General features: G+C 51.3%; 2 protein-coding genes across 2 annotated transcripts in view; one reads left to right on the top strand and one right to left on the bottom strand.

Moving 5' to 3' along the window:
• The window catches only part of SND1 (staphylococcal nuclease and tudor domain containing 1), a 412,864-nt gene that overhangs the window by 340,590 nt on the left and 47,612 nt on the right, over window positions 1-24,662 (top strand). The window lies entirely within an intron of this gene.
• Window positions 11,714-15,432, bottom strand: LRRC4 (leucine rich repeat containing 4). The gene is made up of 2 exons (XM_059932651.1): window positions 14,813-15,432; window positions 11,714-14,626 (listed from the first exon to the last, which is right to left on the bottom strand). Exon 2 carries the CDS (start codon window positions 14,524-14,526, stop codon window positions 12,568-12,570), a length of 1,959 nt encoding a protein of 652 aa, XP_059788634.1. The 5' UTR covers window positions 14,527-14,626; window positions 14,813-15,432; the 3' UTR covers window positions 11,714-12,567.

Here is a 24,662-nt window from a genome sequence, read left to right as displayed (position 1 = left end):
ACACGAGAAAGACATGCCACACCAGGGCCGGCCTCACTCTGCCTTTCCCGGTGCTAGGTCCCTGCCGAGCTGCAGACGAGGCACAGGATAAGGGTCCCATTTAGCAGGCTCGGCCTGAGTGGGACCCGCAGCCATGCCCTCTGGCAGCAGCCTGCAGCAGGGAGGGATGCTGTGCCAGCAGGCTCCTCAGCCACTGGTACAGCTTTGGGTGGGGCAATCAGCGCAGATACATTGGCTCATTCGGGTCATCTGTAAACCTAAGGGACCCCAGCAGCTATTGGCATGCCATTGCTCCAGCAATACCAATATTCACGTGATTTACCCTGAGGCTTAGCTGCTACCCACATTATTTCCAAGCATTCTTCTCCGTTGGAGAAAACAGTCTGAGGCTGCTTCAACACAGCCCCTAAAGCCACCCCTTTTCATGGGGCAATATCAGGACTGAGATATACGGTATCTTTATTGGCACCCAAGGACCAATAACATAGTTGACTAAAGACAAAGGCTGCCTGCAGAGCCTCTATCCCCCCAGTTAGAACCAGTCATTTGATGAGCATTCTCATGTCCTAGTGAACGTGAGACGGTGGATGGGATGGAATTAAGGGGCCTGATTCCACTCCAAATATCATGGTTACCTACAGCCTAGGGTTGGGGTCTACTCTCTTCCATCCGATTTGCTAAGTAAGGAAGAAAGATCTTTTACCCTAGTCCAGTACCTAGGAACCTTTTTGTGTCTCTAAAGCCACATGATAGGTATCACCAAACTGGTCGATTTCCTGTCCTTCAGGACTGGCCCTGTTCTCCGGGGCTTCTGTCCAGCTCGGTATGTTGCTTTCTCTTCCTGCTACAGTTGCTGCTTAGCCTGTTAGCCCCAGGAAACTTATTCTCTTGGATCCATTTTCTTCTCTTCAAGTATCACCACGTTTTATCGACCTGCCTGCTTTCGTTTTTGATCCACACGTCCTCGTCATTTAGAACCACTTAGACGAAGAGTGACCTGCAGGCACAGTCCAGGTTCTTGAGTTGGGTCCCAGGGGTCCGAAATTGACAGGATTTGTCTAAACCCTTAAAGTAACCTTTTTGTAGCCAGAAACCTTAGCAGATACACTACCCCCTCACCCCACCCCGTACCCCCAGTGACAAAGGAGCCTTGGAGCCGCTGAGCGCAGTGTCTAGAGGGCAGCAGAGCTCCAGCGGGGGATGTAGGGATGCTGCCATCTCCTTCCGGCCCAGCCTCTCGTCCTGTAACAGCGGCTCAGAGGCTTGGAGGTTGGGGTAGGGAGGTTCCGCCCTCTCAACTCACTGTAGCACTGCCTGTAAACCTGCCGAGCTAGGGACCTAGAGAGCTGCCTGCACCGCCCCCATCATCTGGGTGTCTGCTTGACGCCAGGATGCCCTGGGCCCGAGGGGGCTGCCTAAGTACAGCTGCAAGCTGCCCAGCTAGATTGTTCTTGTTGTCCCAGCCCAAGGCGACCTCTCAGGCTCCGTGTGTGGCATTCACTGTAACTTGAGGCATGAGAGATGGCACTGTTCTCTCTGGGGGCAGGTAGGGAAAAGATTCCCTATTTGAGTCTTCCTGGGTCTCAGTTCCATATGGAAAAGCACCACCCTTCCCCGCCCCAACCCGTCAGTGTCTCCCACTCCGCACACCCGATTCTCCCTCAGGCCATTTCCCAGCCGCAGCTCTACTGGGGGCAAACTCTTTACCCTCGTGGTACTTTGTAAGCTGGAGCTGTGAGGCCCAAACTTCCAGAAGGGAGATGAAATGATCTCTTGGGGCTGACAGGTATAGCACAGCCAGCATTTGTTTTGGGTGTTGATTTCCACATATTAAATGATTCTCGTTGCCACTGCCACTGAACTTCCTTGCCCCTGTGTGTGATGGTCAGGTTCTATATCAACCATGAAGTCCGTGCAGGGACGGAGCGGGAGACGGCTTTGCTGCTGTGCTCTGGCACCTGAAAACGGTTCTGTCTCCAGCACGGAGCTGCCAGTGGGGAACTGCTGACACTCTAGAGAATTGCCAGGGAGACCCCTCCATCTCCTGCCAAGCTAAACAAACGCTGCCCTGCACGGTTCTGAATCACACCTCCCTGCGGATTCATTCCTCCTTCCCTGGCTCGGCTAGGGTACCGCCTTATGGGAAAGTCCTGGGTGTCAGCAAGAGAGGCGTTTGAGGAGAAAGGAACTGATGGAGGAAGGGGGAGTGCCACTCAGTCATCTTTTAAGTAGAAAGGAAAAGGTCAGCGGAGCCACACGGGGCCTGGGCTACATCAGTGTTGACTCTGCCTTGCTGCGGCAAAGGGACCGGCTCACCGGGGCCAGCAGTGGGCACTGCCAACCCCATCCAGCTGCCAAGCACAAAGAAACGCGTGCTCTGTATACACAGATGGGTCTGCATGTCAGCATGAGCCCATTTTTAGCCCTTGCCCAGGAAGGGCAGCCCACGATACAGTAATTTAATTAAATTTGCTTCTCTCCATGGCCCGCATATTTGAAGAGGTTTGGGGGGGAAATGAATCTGGCTGAGGAACATTACCCTGCTGCTCTGGCACTGCCCCAGAGCTGAGCCGCAGTACCATAAAGGGTCTCGCCATCCTGAACACAGCCCAGGGCATCTGTCTGCACGGCAGGCTCTCTGGCCGGGCTGCCTGCTGGCACATCTGGCAAGGCAGCCTCTGGAAGCAGTGCATCTCCATCACAGGGAAGCCACCGGGGGCAAAATAAGGAGTCTCCCCACCCCCTACTCAAGACTTGCTGGCAGCAACCTCAGCAGTACTTAGAGCCACGGTATTAGCTTTTTTCCCCACCATCTTCAGTGTATGAGAAGGGAGAGGGCAGGATGAGAGGACCCCACCCCTCAACTGACACTGCAGCTTCAGTTATCCCCCCAGTTTCGGTGTTAGCCCACACACCTGTGCTTCTGCCCGGAACATGATCAGTATTTAGGGACCTGAAATTGACTCAGCTTTCATATTACCATGTTGCGTATCTCAAATGCGATCAGTTTTTGTTCATTATGCCTGAGCTTAACTCATTCCCACACACCCCACACCCCTGTGACCTCCTCCAGCCTCCCAGCCAGTGCCCACTAGTCTTGCGTTAAGTTTATCAACTCCTCAGGAGGTGCCTAAGCTTTTACTTTATCGTGTCTTCTCCCTCCTGTCCAGAGTGTCTGCCCTTTCATCTTATCACTAACCTCTAGCCTATCTCTCAGCCTTTTTTTGTCCCAGGTCAGCAGTACCATGCCTTGGAGAGGTACATTCTCTGGTTATCTTTCTGTCCCCCCAACAACAGCACATCCTCCTGGCTGGTAATCTCTCCTGTGTAATGATAATAGCAGCACCTCCGAGAGAAAGGGAATTTCTCTGGCACTGTTCATCTCAACACCAGCAGAACACAGGCTGTTGCTTAGGAGTGGGAATCATTAGAGTCAGGCCATTATTGGAGGGGACCAGTCTCTAAGGGAGCTAGCAGAAATTACTGCTCCTTAATAGACAGAAACTCATTTGCTCAAAGCCCCCGCCCTCCTCTTTATTTCTCTGCATTCCCCACCTCCCCTCTCTTCCCAGCTTTGAAGTTGAGAAGAGAGGTAACTCCACCCCATCCAAGATGGCAAATTTCTGCTAAATTAACTTGGTTAAAAGAGATCCTTGGGGCCTTCCCTGGTGGCGCAGTGGTTGAGAATCTGCCTGCCAATGCATGGCACACGGGTTCGAGCCCTGGTCTGGGAAGATCCCACATGCCGCGGAGCAAATAGGCCCGTGAGCCACAATTACTGAGCCTGCGCGTCTGGAGCCCGTGCTCCGCAACAAGAGAGGCCGCGACAGTGAGAGGCCCGCGCACCGCGATGAAGAGTGGCCCCCGCTCGCCTCAACTAGAGAAAGCCCTCGCACAGAAACAAAGACCCAACGCAGCTATAAATAAATAAAATTTAAAAAAAAAAAAAAAAAAAAAAAGAGATCCTTGGCTGAAAGCAGCTGTTTTTTAGAATGTTTCTGTTGGGACTTCACTTGAAACCATCATGAAGGAGACAGATTCTAATTAAATATATGTGATAAAATTCTAGCCAGGGCCACTCCGTTTCCCAAGAGGGGATTTGTTGAGATGGGGGAAGAGGAGACGTTTACTAGCTGCAGGCCCCGAGTCAGCCTGGGCTGTCTGAGCTTTCCCTGTGAGAGTCTCCTTGCTTACAGTAGCAGGGAAGGTAGAAGCAGAACTCTAGACGGACCTCTGACATGATTGAGCTTCTGCAAAACTTCCTTTCATGGGATACCTGTTCTTTACAGCTCTTCACTTTTACAGGGATGGGGAGGGCGGCCTCAGCCACAAGTGCTCCTTCTAATTTGTTAGCTGTTTGGGCAGCCATCAGAACTCCCATGCCCTGGAACACTCATGGTTGAAGAGAAAGGAAGAGTTGCCTGATTTCTCAGCTCTAGCTGTTTGAGGGAAGTCAGGAATGGGCACCATCTGGCTGACAGCATTAAGCACAGATAAAGTACTGGCCTGGAAGGCCTTTCCCTTCTTTCCCTCCCTCCCTGGAAGCAAAGGGTAAGGGACTGCACCAAATTGCAAACTCCAGGGGGCACTAATCACTTTGTAGCTTCTGTCAGTGGCGCCCCCTGGAGTTGTAAGTCACAGTGGCCCTGCCGGTGCTAGGCTGAGAACCCAGAGACCTGGTCTCCACATCACCAGCTAGCGGGTACTGGCAGTCACATCCCCCTGGGCTTCGTTTTCCTCACAAATAAAATGAGAGGGTTCAACTAGATTTTCTGAATTAACTTGGAAACTCCCTTCACTGTCTCCACATTCCTGAAGTTAGAAGCTGTAAACCATCATTCTGTCCTCAGTGACCATTGCCATTCCAAGGTTGACCAGCAGTGAGAACGCACTGCGGAGCTGCCCTCAGCTGACATGATACCACTCACTGGTCAGAGCAGATGTGGACTTAAAACAGGAAGGTGGAAGAGGAATTAAGGAAAGGGAAAGCTACTCTGCAGGCCAATGAGCTGAAACCAGAGGCACATGGAATAGGCCAATTCCTTATTCTCTTGTGTTTGTACTTCTCTGCGGCTTCAGAACCTTTTTTCCTCATACACAAGCATACGCCACATCCAGTAGTTGCAGTCGCTTCCCTCACAAGGGAAACAAAATGAAATGCAAACGTATTTTGAGCTATCTCAGTCTTGGCATATCCCTCTAAGTCTCCTCTCCCCATTCCTAATTTAAAGATTGTCTCCCCTTCCCCTGGTTCCTTTGAGTAGTCTCTTCCTTGGCCCTCCCTCCTATCTTACTCCAGACTTCCTCAATTCATCCCCTTAAGAGATGAATTGGAAGAATATGCTGTCATGTCAGAAGGAAGCCATTGTCAATTCACACAGGCAGACGCTAATAGGATAAAGTATTATCCGACTTCCTTTAAGTCCAAAAATTAAGTGGTCTTGCAGTGGTAATAGATTATAACTGTATCCACTGCAGCTGGTGGGCTGCAGGAATAGGCTGTTAGTATGAGGCCTGGGCTCCATTTCTGGGACTGTGACGGGCCTGTTGTGAGGGGTGCGCTGTGTGTTCCTACAAACACAGCGACACTATCCAGGGAACTGCCTACAGCTCGTTCAGTTCACCTCCAGGGTGGAACCTGAGTGGGAGGACCTGTATTAATGTTCTTAATGAACCTGGGTGAGTGGGTAGGGCCTTGAAGCCTGGGAAGAAGTAGCCCGAGGCCAGGAAACCAAACTTTGCACAGCGAACAGTTAGTGTGTGAAAGTGCCTCTCCCTCATCCTTGCTGACTCATTGAGCGGGTAGAGTGGCTTATCTGGTGACTAAGTGAGCACCTGCACAGACAGGGAAACCAGGGTTGAGACCTTATTAAAGAAATGTTAAGAGACTACAGATTAAGGACTTGCCTTGGGAGAGGAAGCAGAACCGTTAGAAGGAAGAAAGAGCCATCAAGCTTCTAGAATGGAAGGATCTTGCGGGATATCCTAGGTCCTATCATGGCAGATGGTTGTACGCAAATGGGAATTATGGGGGGGGGGGGGAATCTGATAGGAGAGTTAACGGGGGTGTGTGCTTTTTATTAATGGGAGATATAAGAAGGTGGGTGGATATTAAAGAAGCAAGTAGATCAAGGGCTGTTCCTTTGGTATTTAGTAATTAATCTAAACTTCAGTAATTGCTCTAGTATTGTTCCTAGGCACACAGAATGGATGAACCCGCAAGGCCAAGTACTACTTTGGTCCATCCAATCCCCACACCTGGCATTAGCGTAGCCTCTCATCTCAGTGCCTCCCTGCTGTAGGTTTAAGAGTCTTTACCAGGATAAGCTAGAGAAGACAGCGCCATCCTCTCAAATGCTAACTTCCTTTGCCAGGAGAGTCTCTCCCAGGGCTCTCCCCCATGGGCCCAGGCCTGACCTTTCTGACTCACTGCCAGGGTCCATGTGCCCTGAACTCAACAGTCATTATCTTTATGGGAAAACACGATTTATATAACACTCTCCCTCGGGAATAACACTCTTTTCGTGGATAAACAGTGAGCTGCACCCTCTCCTCTCCTCTCCTCTCCCCCCATGACTGTGCCTTCACAGAAATGCGGGAGGCCCTGAGGGAGCCCATCAGGATCAGAATTTGATTACAGCCCTGAGGGCGGGGTTGCCCCCCCCCCCCCCCCCCCCCCCCCCGCCTCGCCAAGCAGTGGACAGCCTCCAGCATCGGGAACAGGACTGTCGTGGGCAGGTGGTTTGGCCCAAGTACTGACAGCAAAGCTGGCATGTTCCAGAGGATGAAACCTGTGATCATCCTAAAATCTAATTCTAGCCTCTCATTAGGAAATCAAATGCATTCTTTCTTAGGCTTCTCTTGGAAAGTTGATCTCCCTGCTTTTCTTCTGCTCTGTTCTGTGCCATGAATATCACACTACCGGCCCTCCCCCCGTCCAGGGTCCAGCCAGCCTCCTGCTTGCTAGGGCAGAGGAATCTCCCTGGCTTTCCTCCCTAACTGCATTGCAGCCCCTTAGCCTGTGCATCTGCCATATAGCTCTATCCTGCTCTCACTTGCTCAAATTATGGTGCTTTTTCCTGCCTTTCTTTCCTCCAAGCCCTCCAATACTGCTTTGAAGCCCCAGCAGCCCTCTCTGTGCTCCTTTCTCCTTCCTGGTGTCTCCGTGGGCCCACCTCCCTTGGTGAAGCATCCTGATAAGGAAACAGGGCGAGGTGACGAGACACTGGGAAGCTCACCCTCCTGGTAAAGGACCAGGACTTTTAGTAGGTGCTTCCTGTTCCAGCCCTCCGCTTGTGCACCTCCAGCAGCAGCACCTTTCCTTTCTCCTGACCCGCCATAAGAAAAGGTAATCCGTTCCTGGGCTAAGACAGTGCCTTGGGCCATCTAAAGAGCTAGATTAAAGAACAGAGCACAAGGCAGTGTTTTCCTGGGAAGAAAAGTGCACCCCATCTTTCCCACAGTGTTTGGGCTTGTAGATGGTGCTGTCGTGCTGCCCAGGACTTCTGGATAATTATCCTTCCTCTTTAGGGTAGCTCAGTAGGCATGTTCTCTCTTTGGACATGGATGAGATTCAAGAATAGAGGTGGTGATGGGGACTAGTCAGTTGGTCTGTCCCCTTATCGTCAAATTTCAATTCCTACAACAACTATGGAGTAGTGAGGTAGATACCAATATTATGCCCATTTTACAGATGAGGAAAACGAGTATTTGTCCAAAGTCACATAACTAGTAAGTGACAGAGCTGGGATTCAACCCAGGAAGACTGGCTTCAGAGTCCATACTTGTAAGCACTATGCTATATTGCTTTGCAGATATGTATATTTCACTGAAGGTTCCTGAAGCCTTTATCCCTGCTCCAAGAAGCAATTTACTTCATCTCAATTTAAAGCAAAGATGAAAACAACCTTAATCCACTACCCAAACCATTCTTCCCCCCTCCGGGGAAAAGGGTGCTTTCTGAATGGACAGAAACCAAGAGAGGTGCTTTGAGCCAAAAGCTGCCTTGCAGTTTAGCTGAGGCAGGATTTAGAAATGGTGTGAACAGTGCCTGCATTAGCCGATGGCACGGAGTGCTGAGTGCCAGCAGAGGAGATAAAATCAGACATATGTTTGGATATAAATGTTCTCTCTCTTTTTCTTCTCTAATTTTAAGCCCCTGCTGCTTTGTTGCAGTAAAATGTTGAAGCCTTAATTGTGGGCTCTGGCCCCCTAAGGAAGTAGCCTGGGCTGAGTAAGGCCCACTTAGCCTTCTCTTAATCTCTACCCATCTCCACCGTTAACGGCATGGACTCTGGATCTCTTCCCCATTAATAGGCATTGTCTTCAAGGGACTCTTTACTAGGCTGCTGCCCTCCCCCCACCAGCCCCCCGTCCCAACAAGTTGCTAGCTACAGTACATGTTAACAGCCATGATGGAGCTGATGTCCCTAGGCCTTAGAAACTAGCCTGTCTGCTCTACCTTCACTGACAGTAGAATGCAGCTTTACACCAAAGAGTGATAAAAGGCCCTAGAACAAATTATGGGAGTGGCAACCAGATCATGATTTTAGAGCTGGGGCTAGGGTAGATGCAATGGAGGAGAGGAATTAAAGAGCCCCCCGCCTCCCCAAATAGTCTCATTGTTCAGCCAAATAAGCAGAAACCACTCGCTGTGGAGAAGTTGCTGTTGAGAGGTGCTCTAAGACCTCTGTCAGTCCTTTACTCTGCAAAGCTTCCAAGGCTAAGGTTGGGAGAAGGCCAAGCCATCATTCCCACTGTGAGCACCCTGCCTTGTCTGCTTCACCTTTTCCCTAGCAGCCGTTGCCCTCTGTGGGATCCCGTGGTTTCTGCCTGCCATTGAACCTAAGAATCAGGAAGCTGTTATGTATAGTCCTGAGAATCCAACTCCTTAGTCAGCACACGTGGCCCTTGGGCCACCTCTGGGGCCCCTGTGGTCCGAATTCTGCTCAGGCACCAGAGGGCAGTAGAGCTGGTTCTGAAGTAGATTGGACAGCTCTAAGGGGAGGGAGAAGAGAACACAGCAATAGCTATAGGCAGGCCCCGTTTTCACTGCATATTGGCCAGGAAAGAGAGATGTTCTTGAGAGCCAGTAAGAGCCTTAATGAGAAAGCACATTGGTTTGGGTAGTCAAGAGACCTGCGTTTCAGTCCCACCTCTTCCACTAATTAGCAGTGTGACCTTGGACTGTATCTTTCAGTTTCTCTGGGGCTCCGTTTCCTTGACTGTAAAATGTGAAGGGATTAGACTACATGGTTTTTCACGGCCTTTAAAGTATTCTGTAATGAAAACTCTCTAACTCCACATAATCAGCAGCAGTCTTTTCCCTGTAACGTGTTGCTATGACTCCCCTCCCGAAGAGCTGCCAACCCATGTTCCATTCTCAGGTAACAAACCCTAGAGCTTGGCCAGGCCGAGGATGAGTCACCCGCCCAGCATTAAAGGCTGCACTTTCGGTGCTCATGGGACTCCTCTCTGAAAAGTTGTCCCAAGTGCCTGCTACAAAGGAGGGTGTACCCAACATCACGGCAGAGGAGAGCTGCCGCTCTAAATGCTGAACCAGTGCCCAGGTCAGGGAGTAGGCCCAGTGGGGAAAGGAACTCCCCTTCAGCTCTAAGGACACTCATACCCAGGGACCATATTCTGTCTCCCCCAGCTCCTTTGAGGTTCCTTCTGGAAAGCACTTCTCCCTCAGATTCCAAGACTTGAATATGCCCCACCCCCAGGACAAGTGCATTTGTTCTTAGGACTCTTCCCCAGGAATGTTTTAGGCCCATTTCTTCACCTCTCCCCTCAGATCTTTGTTCAGCCCCAGAGCCTTTGTCATTCCACAGCTACTGCATAGTTCCCTGGCCGCCCAGATAGCTGTCAAAAAGAGGAGGGGTGTAAGGAAATGGGCTCCACATCCTCTATTTCTGAAGCAGCTCCTTCCTTCACAGTTGCCTCTGAATGTGTACCCAGGAAGCTGTTCTAAACAGCCTGAGCTGTGTCTTATGGCACTAGGAAAGGGGGTGACTTCTTGCATTTTTCAACTGGTCCTCGCCAAGTCCCACCCTTTTCTCGGCTGCAGTTTTCTCTCTTTTTATTGGGGGTAGGGTACTAAAGGACAGGCAGAGGGAACATATCATTGTAGCCTAGAGACATGAATGGCAGTTTCTAAAAGTGTGAGCCCATGCATACACACTGCCACAAACACTGACACCCAGAAATTTTGTGTATGTAAAATACACACACACACAGACACACACACAGAGGAGGATTAAGAATTGGCCCTTTCTTAGCCAACTGCTGCAAAGTGCTGCCTGCCTCTCTCTGTGTTCAGTGCCAGGGAGATCACACCCACTCAGTCCCGATTCCCTGCACTCGTATAAATACTAGTGCTGAAGAGACGAGGGTCCCAGTTCAGTCAGCCTGCCTGGACCACGTCCCTCGGCTGCACGTCAGGAGACCAACACCCACCACCACCAAGACACGTTTGACTATTCAGCACCCAGAGAACAGAAGCAACACTGCCTGCGGGATCTTTAAGCACAACAACATTATTGCAATCCTCTTAAATCCAGGTCCCCCGGGGTCCCCGTGTAGAGCTGGTGCTGCCTGACCAGCAGCTTCTGCTGAGGTGGCATTTAACTCCTGGCCGGGTCCCAGGAGCTGAGGCTGACCCATTCCTCTCGCTTTTCCAGGGCACAGGGAATTCGGTTCTACCCCCCCAACAGAGCCAGGCAGGGACTAACACACTTAGCTTGTGAACGGTGCACTAGTATTGGGGTGCTTTTATTTAAGCTAAGGAAAAGTGGTTGACAGCTTTAGCGTGTTCCCATACTTTAAAGAAATGGAATATTGTCCTCCCCGCCCCTTTTTTTCTTTAAATAGAACTTATTTGGTCAGTGCTCATAAGAAGCTATAGGTTCAGGGTCTTACTCAATTTAACCCTTTGGGGACACTGAATTAAAAATTGAACAGTATTTATTAAAATACAAAAATACACTTTTCTCACGTTACAATCAGTGGCATTTCCCCCCACATCCCACCCCCTTTCAAATCTGAACCCTTTATTTCCTTTTAAAGCTAAAATAATAAATGAAAGGAGTTACATCATTAAATGGACCAGAATAACAGAGATCTCTGCTTTCCCCACCCACACCCGCCCTTTCTCTTCCCCCTCCTCCTGAGGTAGCCCTGGGAGAGGGAAGCATTTCCCCCCATTGTGCTACATTCAACAGGACTCCATGCCGAACTCATTCTGTGTGTATCACTTTGTTTTAACTGTGGATTTCACATCTTTTTTGTGAACCATCCTGGTGAGGAAAGGCTTCATCACTTTAAATGAGCCTGTGCCCTTTTTGTCTCTCCTCTTTCTTCTCTACTCATGTTCTGCCCCCTCCCCGTCACCACAACCAGTTGACATCAGCCGTAATAATCCCTAATGAATCAGCATTTAGAATAGTCACCAAATCACAAGCATGAGAAAAGCTTCCCACTCCCAGCCTCTCCCCCCTTCTCCACCTTAAAACAAACCAACCCTTAAAAAAAAAAAAAATCATCAAATGCATCACTGTCTACAATCATTTGTCAGATACCGGGAACAACAGGTGGACATGGCACAATGCTGAGTTATGGCCTCCCGCGAATACCTTCTCTCTGCGTCTGCTCTCCCTTCCCATCCCCCTTTGGTACCACGCCCCCCCACCCCCCCCCACCCCGCCAGGGGCCACCTCCTTCTCCTGGGAAGCCCTGATAGACACATGCCTTGCACAGAGTGGGTTAAGCCCAGCTGCAGGAATCTGGTGCAATGTGAAAGCGTTTGACTGACAGCTACGCCAGCTCCCTTCCTTCTCTGCTCCTTCCCGAAGCCCTCTGTCAGGCGGGGCACGCTGTGTCCCACTGAACAAACCAAGAAGACTTGTGCACAGGAATGCACATACTCAGTCCCTTTAAGGTTTCCGTTGAATTTTGGTGGTTTTCCTGTTTAAAATACATTTTACAGATCTGTCCTTCCCTTGGCCTCTGAAGAAAAAATTATTGCCTCTCAACATTTTACGCACAGTACAGATTCTTAGTGCTGTTTTTTGTTTGTTTGTATTTTTTGTTTAAATACGATAAATCTGCAAAGACAGCTCTCAGCCTAAGAAAGATGTCTAGAGAAATGGGTAGTCCTGTGTCCTATGAAGTATCTTCTAAACAGTGACAGTTCAGCCTATCCCCCCACCCCTCAGCAGCCCACACCTTAACTCTTTCGGGATATTGGTTGGTGTTTTAGTTTGTTTTATCTTAGCAGTTTCAACGCTATACCAGAAATCCCTCCTGGCAGCACAGCAGACTGACTTGTGGCTTCTATCCCACAACATTCCCAAGGTCCCCCACCCCCTTTAAATAGAACTTACAAGTTAGAAAATAGTTTTGTTTTGATTTTTCTTTTTAAATTTTAATATAATCTGTTTCTTTTACCAGCCCATAGATTTAATATATAAGCATATACAAGAAAAAGTCTCTCCCCACTCTGTACAAAAGTTGCTGTCTTGTGTGTGTGTGCATTCTATTGCATTTTATAAGTTTGGGGCGGGGGAGTCATATTTGAGTTTCCTGTACCTTGTCCTTGGTATGGGTCTGAATGATATAAGGTTCAGAGATAGTGGTGACTGTGGGGTGCAGAGAGTTCCCCAGACTGTTTTCTGTCCAGTGGGCCCCATGTGCTGGTTTGTAGGTGTTGTAGTTAATATGGTCATGAATTGTGGGCAGCACGACCGCCCCCTCACCTGATACACCGGATGGAGCTGCTGTTGCTGCTGCAGATGCCGCCGCTGGGATGTCTTCATCCACCTGGATAATCTCAACAGTCCGGGCAGCTGTGACTGTACTCCTCTGCTGGTGCCGCTTGCGAAGTTTATAGAAGACAATCAACATGGCAGCAGCTAGCAGAGTCACTGCCACAAAGCAGCCAATGATGATCTTGGTGGTCTTCATGACTTCATCCAGGCTGGTCTGCATCTTATCATTGGTGTCCGTCGCGGTTACCGCCACCTGCTTGGGCACACGGGTGGTCTGAATGAGCACCGTGGTAGAGGTGGTATATGCCGGCTGGTAACCAGTGGACGTAGTAGGAACGGGCTTGTACTTTCGTGTTGTATCCTCAGGCGAGATCTCAGTGGTCTCCACTGTGACAGTGGTGAAGAAGCTGTAGTTGGAGGTGTTGAGCTCGGCCGTGCTCACGTTGAGGTAGGCCGAGGCATTGGAGTTGCCCGCCACGTTGGTCACCATGCATGTGTATACCCCAGTGTCTGAGAGCAGCACATGGGAGAAGTTCAAGGTGCCGTCGTTGAGGACAGAAATCCGTGGGTGGCGGGAGGCGTGGCTGAGCACTGTCCCATTGGGCAGCAGCCACTTCACGGAGGACATGGGGGGAGTCCGACACTTAAGTTCTGCCATCCGACCCTCAGAGATATTGAGGTCCCGAGGTGCATCCATGATGAAGGGGGCAGAGCACTGGAAGGAGGCCTGGTCCACCTCCACCAGGTAGCGGCCTCGCATGTGCAAGGGAGCATGACAGCGGCCACAGCAGGTGGAATTGGTGGGTATGTACTCTCGAAGCCACCAGGCTAGCCACAGAATGTCACAATCACAGTTCCAAGGATTGTGGTGTAGGTGCAACTCCACCAGGTACCTCAGTGGGGTGAAGAGGTCATGGGGCAAAGAAGAGAGGTTATTGTGGGCCAAGTTGAGTTCCACCAGGGAGGCCAGCCCATCAAAAGCATTCCGCTCAATCAGGCTGACCTGTGAGTTCATGACCCATAGCTTCTTGAGGGAGCTCAGGCCATGGAAGGAGCCAGGCCTGATCTCAGGGAAGTGGTTTCCTGACATCTCCAGCTCCTCCAGCCCCACCAGGGGGGTGAGGTTGGGCATATCTTTAATGTTGCACATGCCCAAGTTCAGGTACTTGAGGTTGAACAGTCCCTCAAAAGCCCCCTCAGAGATGTACTCTAGCTTCTTGAGCTCCCCCAAGTCCAGGCGCATGAGGGAGGGCACCCGGTTGAAGGCATAAGAGGGGATGCTTTCTATGGGGTTGTTGCGCAGCCAGAGCTCCCGCAGCTTGGACAGGTATTCAAAGGCCCCGCTCGGGATGACTGTCAGCCAGTTGTCAAACAGCTCCAGGGTGTTGAGGCTGGCCAGGCCGTTGAAGGCCCCCACCTCGATCTGCCGGATGGAGTTCCTGCCCAGCTGCAGGACCTCCAGGTGGTGGAGGTGGCGAAAGGTGTCGGCCTGGATCATCTGGATGTTGTTTTCCATGAGGTTGAGGTACCGGGTGTTGGAAGGAATACCCTGAGGGACCTCGGAGAGGCCCCGGCGGGTGCACACCACCTTGCTGAACTGGTTACTGCACGAGCAGACAGACGGGCAGTTCTGGGGCCCGGCGGAGGCGGCAGCAGCGATGGCTGCACACAGAATCCACACTTGCGCCGTGAGGTAGACGACGGGGAGCAGGACGGCATTCCAGGTGTGGTGCACAGTTACCTGCCACAAGAGCTTCATGGTGTGGCACGTTCATAATTCACCATCGCCTGGGATTTTGGCTCGGAAAGGAGAACCAGCCCTACCCCGGCTTAAGTGAGCTAGGAGCTCCTCTTTCCATCTGGAGAAGGAGGTGGGGAGGGGGCGATTAGAGAGACGGAGCAGATCGGCCGGAAAAAAATCATGCCAAACTAAAGAGTGGCCCCTCGTCTACCAGCCCCCCCCCCTCGAGGCCAGCCCTCGGAAAGCTGGGACTTTCTCTCCCCCCGTTGCGACCATCCCCACCCAATCATTCGCTCTCACCTACCTCGGAAGGAAGGAAGGGAAGAACTGGCGCGGTGTCCTTAAGCGTTTGCCGCCGGAGCTGGCCACCTCGTTCCCATTCTCACTTCTTAGTTTTAATTAACAAAAGGGGAAAGTAGAGGGGGCGGGGAGGGCAGAGGGGAGGGGAGGGGAGGGGTGGGGGAGACAAAATGGCTTCTAGTAAATCCGGAGCCGGCTAGCGGAGCCGCGGAGTTGAGGCGCGCCGGGAGAGCCGAAGCCCGGCGGGCTATGCAGGTGCATGCCCCCCCCTCAGCCCGAGGCGGGGCGCCACCAGCGCTTCCCGGCTTTGTCCTTGGACCCTGGCCCCGGCTCGCACCAGCCGAGGGGGAAGCGGCTTCATCGCCGGAGTGTGCCTCCGGCGCCCCCCGCCCGCTCCGGGGCTGCCACCCGGCGGGGAGTGAGGGGGCGCCTCGCAGCCTCCCAGGCCGCGCTCGCTGCCGAAGCTGCCGCCGCGCTGCCCCCTCTCCTTGTGTCGGCCGCTCCCGGCCCGAGGCAGCTGATGCAGTCGTTCGCTCGCGGTGCTGCGAGAGTTAAGAGGAGGTGTTCGCCGGTCCTTCGCCCCCCACCCCCCGCCCTCCGACACACACCCCCTTCTCTCCTCGTCTCTTCTCTTAAGGGTTAAGAAGACCAGAACTGGGCTCAGTTTCCCAGTCCGCCGGCTGCTGGTGCGAAGAGCAGTAATCCGTCCAGCCCCCCGAGGGGCAGCGGCGTGGAAGCAGCGCCGGGACCTGGTCCGCCGGCCAGAGGAGCGCGCGGCGGCCGGGTCGCCCCGCACCGCAGGCCCCTTCCGGGAGTCCGGGGGTGGCTGCAGCCGCCCCCGGAGGCGCGGAATCGCCCGCCGCAGCCGGGCCCCCGGCGCGCCGCCGGATCTGGCTTTGTGCGGAGGGAGCGAGTTCAGGGCTCCGGCCCCCGGCGCCTTCAGCGGCTGCGCTGCCCGCGGACTGCTGCAGCGGCCCCGGCGCTGGCGGCGGCGTGAGCAGCGGGGGTCGCGGCTGCGGGGAACGCTCCGGAGCCCGGGAACATGGTCCCCACTCGCTAGCGGCGGCGGCGGCGGCAGCAGCAGCAGCAGCAGCAGCAGCGGGGCCCCTGTGCGCGGCGCCCACCGTCTCCTCCTCGCGCCGGGCTCGCGGTGTTGCAGGCAGCAGCCACGCAGACTGCTCTCTCATCCTTTTGTCCTTCAGTCAGAACGTGAATGTACTGCTGACGCATACTGTTCTGAGGAGAAGATTAGCGTGATGCAGGGCTCTTATGTATTAACACCGCTCCCCCTCCGCTGCCTGCCCTCGAGGGGTTAACGCCGGCGCCTTCCAGCGCCGCGCCGCCGGCCCGCGCCGCGCAGCCCCGAGCTCTGCGCCTCCGTGCGACTTCCTCCCTCCCTCCCTCCTTTCCTCCCTCCCTCCTTTCCTCCCTCCCTCTCTTCCTTCCTTCCTCCCTTCCTTCCTCTCTCCCCCAGCCCCACCCCCCCGCCCCGGCCGCTTCCTCCCCGCCCCCTCTAGACGCTGGGAGCGGGCCGGGCGAGGGAGCAGGAGTGAGCGTCAAGTGGGGGGCCGCGCGCAAGTCGCAGGCGTGCGCAGCTATTTTGGTCCGATCGCAGGGAGCCGCCGAGTGGCCGCTGATAGGCTGGAGCGGCTCGGGGCTGCTGCTGCGGAGGGACCGCGCCGGCCCCCGCCCCCGCCCCCTCCCCGCACCGGGCGCCCGGCACCCTCGGGCTCTGGGCGCGCTGGGCTCAGGGCCTGGGGAGCCGGAGGCGCGGCGGCCCTCGGCGGGGCTGCTGCAGTTGGCGGGCCTCCAGCCTGTACCGCGTCATCCTCACCCCCGGCGACTGCGGACGGGGCGACCGGCCGCTCGGCCCGGGCTGCACGCTCGGGAGTTATGAGCTGCATTGGGGGACGCGGGGGTGGCCGGGGCGCTGCTGCTGCACATGTGCCTGTTCGTCCTGCCCCTTCCCTCGCAAATTTCCTCACCCGTCGTCGGCTTTAACTAGGGCTTTCACTGATAGTTTTCTTAATGAGGGTTGCGGGTGAGGCAAACAGTGGAAGGAAAGACCAAGTGCCGGGAGCTAGGGGAGTGACAACTTGGGACAGCGCGACAACCAGTTGGAAGGATTGAGGTGAACTCCCAGCAGCCAGGGCACAACCCGTTCATTCAGCAGCCAGCCGGAGCCGCGGCTTCTCGCTCTTCGCAGCCCCGCGCCCTTTCCCCTCCGTGCGCCCAGAGATTGGAGGGAGTGGGTCTTAAAGCTTCTGCCCCATGAGCTCCACCAGCTCTTCTTTGTTTCTGGGAGTCCCTGAGAAGAACTGCGTAGCAACCTGCCCCTACTTCCGGTGAGAGGCGACCCCGGGGCGTTTGATGGACCAGTAAGTGTAGGAGCGAAAACAGGACTTGTTCAGAGTTTTCCCACCGGAGAAAATGACTCCTCTTTCTCTGCCTGGTGCGGCGGGGGCCAACTGTGGCTAAGCCTTGGGAAGCCAGCTGGTAGAATATGGCACTAGTTTAGTGTTGCTTCTTTTCAAGGGCTACCTCCAGGCTCCTTTCCTTGTGCCCCGTCCACCTCTGCCTTGGCAAGCTTGCTTGCCCATCACCTGCACGTGGGCTATTGCTTAAGAAGAGGAGGTCCTGGCCTGGATCTCTCAGCTCTCTGGATTCTGCCACACTCTTATCTCAATATTGTCTGCTGCCCAGTAATCTGAAACCTCCTTAAACATGCCAGGGAATTTTTGAAGTCCGTGGATGGAATGGACACAGCTCCATTGTAGGCAATTTGGATTCCCTGTCATTTACCAACTTTTTTATTATGCATTTGCGGTCAAATAATAGCAACATTAATAGTTAATATGTTACCTAAGATCACATAGTAAGCGGTAGAGCCAGGCCTTGAACCCTGGTAGAGCTCAGATGTCTAGGAACTTGGACAGTAGAAGTGATTCTCCAGAGTTTTCTACCAGTCAATAAGAACTCAGGTTTCATTCATTTACTTCAACAGTCATTTACTGGGATGTTTGTCTACTGTATGCTCTCCACTATACCAAGGATGGATGGATGGATGGATACATCTGTTCTTGTTTAATCTGCCTTTGCCCAGTGACACAGTTGCCATAGTTGTCTCCATTTTATGGATGGAGGTACTGAGCTCTGGCAGGCGAATAACATGCTCAAGGTCATACACCCAGAAAGCAACAGAGGCAGCATCTCAATCCAGTCTTCAAACCCTGAGTCCAGTGTTTTCATCACTGCCACAAAGATGTCCAGTATGTTCACTCTGCATAGAGCAAATGGCGGAGGCAAGGTGGGGGGACAGCCTGCATAAAACACTTCAGGGAAGGGTATATGGAATATACTAGAATGAAGGGTGGGAGAGGAGGGGCTGAGAAAATAGATCCTTTATTTAACTTGTTTGACTCACAATTACTAATCAAAGAAAGAGAGAAATGGAGGTTGAGTTCCACCTGGGCTCTTTAGTGGCTCTTTTTCCCTTCTTGACTAAGCCCCATTTGCACATCATCAGCTTCAAGCAGGACACACCCATCTTATACCCATGTGTGAGTCTAGCCTAACAGGGATCTGTGGAGGAGAATTGAAAACCCGCTGTTGAGAAGTTCTCTCCTTGCCACAGCTGGCATTGAGCTGGTAGGGTTCCAGAGAGACCCTGGCCAGGGTCTGGATGGCGCCCTGGAATATGGCTGCCCCTCCCCCCTCAGGCAGAAGAGGGGCCTGCCTGGTTGGTGTGGGCAAACTCAGAACCCATCTGTTCAGCTCCAGGCCCAGCAAATGTTGTGTAGGTGGATGGAAGGGTAGGATCAAACCAGTATTTAGTAATGGGGTGGTCTCGTGGTAAATATTTGTGAGTGATATCACCCAAGCTTCATGCAGCTCATGGAGTTCTAGATAGGGCTACTTTGCCCTCTGTAGGCCAGCTAGGCTAAGGGAGCATCATAGAAACCATCAACTGGACCAAGGAGGCTGTGGGACCATGGCAGCACCCACAGCCCTTTTGAACTGAAAGTGGCACTGAAGCCTTTAATCCTGTCACTCGAGTATCATCTAGCCATCTGTCTGTTGCTCCTCACAGCCCCTGGTTCTGACTGCTTCCTTGATTTGGAGTGGTGCCACCAGGGAATAATAAGAAGAGGAAGGCTTAAACTTGGAGAGGAGAGAAGGAAGAAACCCTGGGTTGAGAGTGTTTTCACTTGTGGTTTCCCACAGAGAGACTGCTGCGATAAAGCAGAGTTGAAGACGCCAGCCAGTGATCCGGCAAGGCTGTGTCAGCCGCTTGTTACCTGCACTAAGATTGGGATACCTGAGTTCTCGTCCCTTTTCTGCCGCTGATTAGACGTGTGACAAATCTTAAATTAAGACAGCTCTAAACCTAGGTTTCTTCATTTCTAAAATTAAGGGAATGGACTAGAAAGTTCCTTCCAGCTCTCATCGTCCACGATTCCCACCCCTCCTCAGATGTGAAGCTTTGCGAAGAAGGTTGATCCTTTGGGGTTGTAGCCAAGTCTTGGTAATGCGCCACAAAGCTGAGAAGCGATGATTCCTTCAGTTGAAATCGAGAAATCCACAGAGCCAGAGCAGAGCAGACTGTTTTCCCAGCTACTAAAAAGGCCTGCAGATCGCAGAGTGCTAAAGCTAAAAGGGACCTTGGAGATCATCTGGACTTAACCTCTCATTTCACAGATGTCATTAATGAAGTTCAGAGAGGCATAGTGACTTACCTAGAGCCACATGACTAATTAACGTCAGAGTCTCTGTCCCATCTGAGCTCAGCCCCTCAGTCAAGGTGACAGTATGTGGCTAATTGGCATTTAAACCTGGGGCTTGAAGATATTTCCAAACGCCTGCCTTCTGTGCTCTTGTATGAAGGTAATATCATTATATTTTGCTGGGCTGGGTTAACGATGGGTCTTTGATAGAGCCATTCTGAGTGACTTTGGACCCCTAATAAGAAGTGGAGGGAATTCCCTGGTGGTCCAGTGGTGAGGGCTCCGTGCTCTCACTGCCGAGGGCCCAGGTTCAATCCCTGGTTGGGGAGCTAAAATCCCTCAAGCTGTGCAGCGTGGCCCCCCCAAAAAAGAAAGTGTTAAAAAAATTTTTTTGAGAAGAAGTGAAAGAAATGGTCATCCAGGGGACTGGCTAGGGGGACCCAGGATAACTGGGCGCCTAGTACAGCCCATGGTAGACCATTCCTCAGCCTGAGATGCATTGCTGAGGCAGTATCCTCAGCAGCCACTAGATGTCCATAATGCCTCGCAGGGTTTGCCAGCAGTGAGCAGGGTGCTACCTTGCCTCCAGTAGGCTTTTGGCCCCCTCAAGGTGGGTCCATCCGTGGCAGGAAGATCACATATGTACCCCCTGAAACTCTAGTTCCTATTTGCAATACTTTTCGGCTGCCAAACCCTACTCAAGCACCTTATCTGTTTTTATATTCTTTACGCCGCCGTTTTTTTTTTTTTTTTTTTTTTTTTTAATGGGAATTATTTATTTATTTATGGCTGTGTTGGGTCTTCGTTTCTGTGCAAGGGCTTTCTCTAGTTGCGGCAAGTGGGGGCCACTCTTCATCGCGGTGCGCGGGCCTCTCCTGTTGCGGAGCACAAGCTCCAGACGCACAGGCTCAGTAGTTGTGGCTCACGGGCCTAGTTGCTCCGCGGCATGTGGGATCTTCCCAGACCAGGGCTCGAACCCGTGTCCCCTGCATTGGCAGGCAGATTCTCAACCACTGCGCCACCAGGGAAGCCCTGCTGCCTCTTTTGGAATAGACAGTTTGTGCCCATTCTAGACACAATCATCTGTATGGTCAAACAGCCCAGAGAGGTCCAGCCAAAAGCCTTGGAAATGTACTCTTCAGGTGCACTAGCCCATTACAGGCCCTGTGGTTTATCCTTCCCTTTAACTGCCTTTGTATAGCAGTAACAATAATGATGTTAACAGCAACATTTCCTGGGGCATTGATCGGTACCCATATTAATCATCACAACAGCTCTGTGAGGTGGGTACCATTAGATTCCCCATTTTGCAGATGAATTTAAGACGCTTTCTCAGGATCACAGAACTAGTAAGTGGCTATATCAGTTTCCTAAGGCTGTCATAACAAATTACCACATATTTGGTGGTTTAAAACATCAGAAATTTATTCTCTCGCAGTTCTGGAGGCGAAAAGTGCAAAATCTGGTAGGGCCGTCCTCCCTCCAGGGGCCCTAGGGGAGAATTTGTGCCTGGCCTTTTTTGCCTGTTCCAGCTCCTGGTGACTGTCCCATTCCTTGATTTGTGGCCGCGTCACATCAATCTCCTTGGTCATGTTGACTCCTCCTTTTCTGTCTGTCTCCTCTTTGACTTTTAAGGACACTTGCCATTGGATATAGGGCCCACCTGGTCAATCAAGGGTGATGTCATTGCAAGATCCTTAGTTGCATCTGCAAAGACCCTTTTTCCAAATTGGGTAACATTTACAGGTTTGGGGATTGGGACGTGGGCATTGTCTGTCTGGGGCTCATTCAGCTCACTGCAGTGACAGAGCTCAAATCTATTCAGCATTCAAATTTTAAACCACTGTGATGCTGCGATGTGCCACTTAAGATGGACCCTCCCCCTTCTCTTCCTCTTACCTCTAGCAGGTACATCCTCTGTATACCTATGCTTGTGAGGGGGAGAGGAGAGGAGCCAGGTGTCAGCGGTATGGCCATTGGGTCTTCCCGTTGGAAAGGGAGAGAGGGTTCCCTCAGTCAGTGCAACAGTTAGGAAACATCACATGAGCTGAGGGAAGGGGGCCCGTGGACTAGAGAAGCTCAAGAAATCTGCCTTGATTCCTTTTCTTGATAATTTTCTCACTCTTTACATGGCCTGTTGATTTTATCCCAAAGATCTTGGAACATCTAAGCATTTACCAGTAATATTAGAGGTACCTCTTGGCATTGCTACAAAATTTGGCTCAACTGTAGTAACTAAGTCACAGAAATGTTGAGCTTCCCACTCATTGGAGATTAAGAAAGGCCTGAAGATCAGAGCGCAGCAGATACAAAGGCAGATGCGGGAGTGAGAGCTATGAGTAAGTGGCTTTTCGAGTATCTCCAGCACAAATCTCATCCTTAACCAAGAGTCCATGCCTGCAGGGACACACACATACACAGTGGTTTTATAAATTTATTCATGTTTTGGTTAGTGAAAACCCAAACACTTTTTTCCCCCAAACTGAGTCCTACGTGAAAGAGGGAGGGGGAGAGAGAAGGAATGACATGCATTCATTCATACATGTTAGTGGGCATTATACCGTAGTGGAGGTTATGAAAGTATTCTGGAATCAGAGAAACCTGGGTTCAAATCACGGTTCTCTCTCTTGCCTACTGTGTATAATATATGCTGTGTATATAAGTTGCTTCTTTAAGCTTCAGATTCTTCATGTGTAAAGTGGGATTAATAACTGTATTTATTTTGTGGTGTTAGACTAGAAGCAAGTAAGGAAAATCAGTCAGTCTTAGCTAATAGTAATATGTAGTAGTAGCAGCTGTTACTTTCTAATAAGGAAACTAGTATAGAAGGGAAATATTTTTATCCAAAGTCAATTACTGAGAGAATCCTTTTTTTTCTTTTATTTTTCCCTCTGCTCTTGGTATTGCACCTAATTTAGACCTTTCAGTTCTTCATTTAAGATATAAGGTGTTTCTCACTGTTTTTAAGTTAGTTTTGAGATGATTTTAGACTCAGAGACAGGTTGAACATACTCAGACTATAGGATATGGTCTTCACCCAGCTTACTATTATGTTAACATCTTATATCACAGAACATTTACTCAAAACTAGAAATTAAAGGATTCGAGACATAGGTGTTTACTCTTTCCCTCTAAATCTATTCTCCACAGCCACCGAAGCCATCTTTGTGACACTATATCAGATCATGTTATTGATTTGCTTAGAATGCTCCAGTGTTCTTCCCCCTCATAATTCAAATAACGACCAAATGGTGTACCATGGACCACAGGCCCTGAGCCATCATGCCTTGCCTGCTCCTATGCCCTCGTGTTTTATCACCTTCCTGCTTAACCCCTACCCTTCAGCTATGCTGCTCTTCTTTCTTTTGGAATACTCTAAGCCGGTTCTCCCCATTAGGGCCTCTGCTCTCTGCTCTGTCTGGAATGTTCTTCCCCCACATCTTCAGGTGGTTGGCTCCTTCTTGAGCAGGTCTCTTGGGACTTTCCATGACTACCCTGTCCTTTAGACTACTTTAGTAGCCCCACCAATCATAGTCATATCCCTGGGTTTTATTTTCTTATTTGATTTACCATCATCTGAAATTCTCATTTACTTGCACACCCCATGAAAGCAGAGGCCCTTCGCATCTTGTGCCCAACACCTAGATCATAGCGTTGAATTAATTATTTCAGAGGAAAGAGGACTATTCTTTGACCCAAATGAACAGGAGTTCAGGCCTCCCTAATGGTGTATCAATAGCCCTAGCCCTACTCCATAAACCTTTGAAAAGATAGGTGAAAAATGACCAGCTTTTGGGACTTCCCTGGTGGCACAGTGGATAAGACTCCATGCTCCCAATGTAGGGGGCCCAGGTTCGATCCCTGGTCAGGGAACTAGATCCCACATGCATGCCGCTACTAAGAGTTTGCATGCCACAGCTAAGGAGCCCATGAGCCACAACTAAGGAGCCCATGTGCCGCAACTAAGGAGCCCGCCTGCTGCAACTAAGACCTGGTGCAACCAAATAAAAAATAAATAAAATTTAAAAAAAAAAAAAAGAATACCCAGAACCTTGTAATTTAAAAAAAAAAAAAAAAATCAGCTTTTTTTTTTTTTTTTTAATACTGGGAAATTTAAGGAGGATCCTAGGGATCATAAGGTTTCGCCAGTCCTCAGTTTTTAAAATTCCTAGCCCCTTGCTGACAGATTTATGAGCAAGAGTTTTATGGAGGTATCATCAAGGCTCACGGGTTCTTGGCAGTTGTGGATATGTGGAGAGTGAGCAGAAGAGCGAGTATAGGTACACAGATACGATTATCTGTGCTCATGGATACACGTGCCTGTCATTTTCAAATTTGCTAAAGTGCATTTTCTCCAAAGGGAGTGAGGGCTGTTGAGCCTGAAATAGGGAACACCAGGACTGTAAGAGGAAATGCTTTGGAAGTGGCTATGCCAACGCTAATTAAAGAATGTTAGGACAATCACCACTAGCAGTAGTAAAGGGCGCCCCATTACCTCGCTTTATGGAGAGCTGGGTAAATTTAAAAGCAGCTATAATTATCCCACTGAGTGCCCGAGCTATAGCGCAGTCGGTGGGCACCTGGCTGGGCGGTGAGAGGAGCCCAGAGCTTCTGTCCAGGGTCCTTATCTCTATTAGCTGTAGTCCCTAAATTTTGCATGACTAAAGAACAAACAGTTCCATCAACAGACTCTTAATTTAAAACACTCAGGGGGGAGATTGAAGCAAACAGCTGTGTGGAGAGTCTGACTGGGAGCCTGGCCACCTGGGTCCTTCCCCAGCTTTGCTATTGACTTTCCCTTTTGCCTTGAGGGAAGATGATTCTTCCTGTTGTGACTCCATTTTCCTTGACCATGGATGTATCACAGATTTTGTTAAAAAAAATAGTCGCATGGGGCTTCCCTGGTGGCGCAGTGGTTAAGAATCCCCCTGCCAATGCAGGGGACACGGGTTCGAGCCCTGGTCTGGGAAGATCCCATATGCCGCGGAGCAACTAAGCCCGTGCGCCACAACTGCTGAGCCTGTGCTCTAGAGCCCGTGAGCCACAACTACTGAGCCCGTGTGCCACAACTGCTGAAGCCCGCGCACTCTAGGGCCCCCGTGCGGCAACTACGGCGCCTGCGTGCTGCAA

Source organism: Balaenoptera ricei, chromosome 9, assembly GCF_028023285.1.
Source record: "Balaenoptera ricei isolate mBalRic1 chromosome 9, mBalRic1.hap2, whole genome shotgun sequence".
In the NCBI taxonomy this organism is placed as follows: Eukaryota; Metazoa; Chordata; class Mammalia; order Artiodactyla; family Balaenopteridae; genus Balaenoptera; species Balaenoptera ricei.
This window is presented reverse-complemented; position numbering and strand designations above follow the sequence as displayed.

What these genes read in the sequence shown, in the direction of transcription:
- LRRC4 (XM_059932651.1), bottom strand. Translation starts at nt 14,526, where the DNA reads ATGAAGCTCTTGTGGCAGGTAACTGTGCACCACACCTGGAATGCCGTC.